Source organism: Trypanosoma equiperdum (genome assembly GCF_001457755.1).
Source record: "Trypanosoma equiperdum strain OVI genome assembly, contig: ctg_359, whole genome shotgun sequence".
NCBI classification, from domain to species: Eukaryota; Euglenozoa; class Kinetoplastea; order Trypanosomatida; family Trypanosomatidae; genus Trypanosoma; species Trypanosoma equiperdum.
Window position 1 is genome coordinate 1 of NW_027124264.1, and position 1,769 is coordinate 1,769.

General features: G+C 41.7%; 1 pseudogene across 1 annotated transcript; it reads right to left on the minus strand.

The window, feature by feature from the left end:
* Positions 1–2: 2 nt before the first annotated feature.
* Positions 3–911, minus strand: TEOVI_000143200:pseudogene (annotated as a pseudogene). The gene has a single exon. A coding segment is annotated over exon 1 (909 nt).
* Between the last annotated feature and the right edge of the window lie 858 nt (positions 912–1,769).

Genomic DNA, 1,769 nt, shown 5'->3' on the forward strand with positions numbered 1-1,769 from the left:
TCAGCTCCAGCTCCAGATTCCTTTAATGCCTTTACTTCCTCTTCATTTTTCGCTTTACCGTAAGTTCCCTTTAACTTTTTAACTTTCTCTCTCAACTTTTGAAGAGCTGCATCTCTTTTATTCATGTGACCCATCGCCTGATTCAACTGCTCAACCCACGGCTTTGAAGCAAGTGGATCAGGTTCCTCCTCAACTCTTGGCGGTGGGGGAACGCCGTGTGGTGGGAACGGAGGTTGTGGTGGTGCTGGTGGCGGCTGTGGAGATCCGTTGTTTTGGCCATCTGAATACCAATTTCGCAAATCCTCCAAGTCCTGTTTTATAGCCTTAACAGTAACCTCAACGCTACCAGATCCTACTGTACACCTACCTTTAAGTTCCTTCCATAACTGCAGACGGTCTTCCGGTGTTTGATGCTCCCTCTGATTTTGAGCAGTTCCCGCAACAAAGCAGCTTTCAGTGGCTCCACTTGCAGAGCTGCAAAGGCATACAATTTCTTTCGGTATTGTTGTTGAACGGCTTGTTTCATTGCAGGGTTGGTTTTCCCCACGGGATCCAAAAGTTTTGTCCGCATTCTCGGTTTCGATGTCATCCCCATACGCTGCTTTCCGAAACGCTGTCCTGGCGCTATTTTCATGACTCTGCACTTCGTCTTCTAACTCTTTAACTTTATCCACCTCTGTTTTCAAAGCCGCTGAATCCCTGGCACCTTTATTAAACCACTGATAATTACTATCATCTTTTAACTTATCAATGTAATTTTCTTTCGCTCCCTTTTCCGCCTTCGTGAAGAGTCCACACAAAAGATCAAATCCCTTCCCGTGCTTCCTGTAGTCTATCACGTTATCGTCTCCAGCCGTTACCAACGTTACCGACACTCCCACAACGACCACTTGTACAATTGCTTGCCACATTCCTGTGATTCTTCATTATGCACGACAAAGCAAGAAACAAAAAACAGAATTCACATTAAACACAACAGTAATATCAAATAAATGTTGTCTATCATGACATGCGCATGTATTATCCCACAGAGCAGTTATTGACTTTCAACCATCGGCGCAAAATGATATATCTTCAAAGGCAGAGCAAACAAACTAACATAACATCCAACAGGCCATCTCAACAAGCTCACTATACACGAGGATAGTAAATTCGTCAAATCACTTTACAGATGCCATCGTCGTGATTTCCATTAAACTTTCTGAATTCCATGTCCCTCTCTCTCTCTCTGAAAGGAATTTGCTTAAAGCATAACATCTAATTCCCCAAAAATGAGTTACACATCCCACATCAAGTCTTTCACCCGCCTTACCCTGGTGTATTTCAATCACTCAACTTCTGACAATTCCTATATTCATATTCTTTTCGTTACACTTCCTTAAAATCCTTCCAGACAACCAAGCACATCACATTGTTTTATCTTTACATCACTATTAAATGAACAGCAAAAAAAAAATGTACACATCTCCAACACACATGCCGAGTAAACTTCTTGACACCTGAGGCCGCTCCCACTCCAATCTCGATGGCCTTAACATCAATAACACTCTTGACTAACACTAATATTATTGTGTGATAAAAGAATTGGAAGGATACATTCCCTAACATGATACCGAAAATTACTGAAACACAAATGTGTAAAGAGTCTAGGAATGGATATACAAAAGGTGGTGTTTAGTAAGAGAAGGGCAATTAACTGCCACCCGGAGTGTCTATTTCGTTTAACCTCATCCCGTATATTGTCAACAATACAAAGTCTTATAAAACAT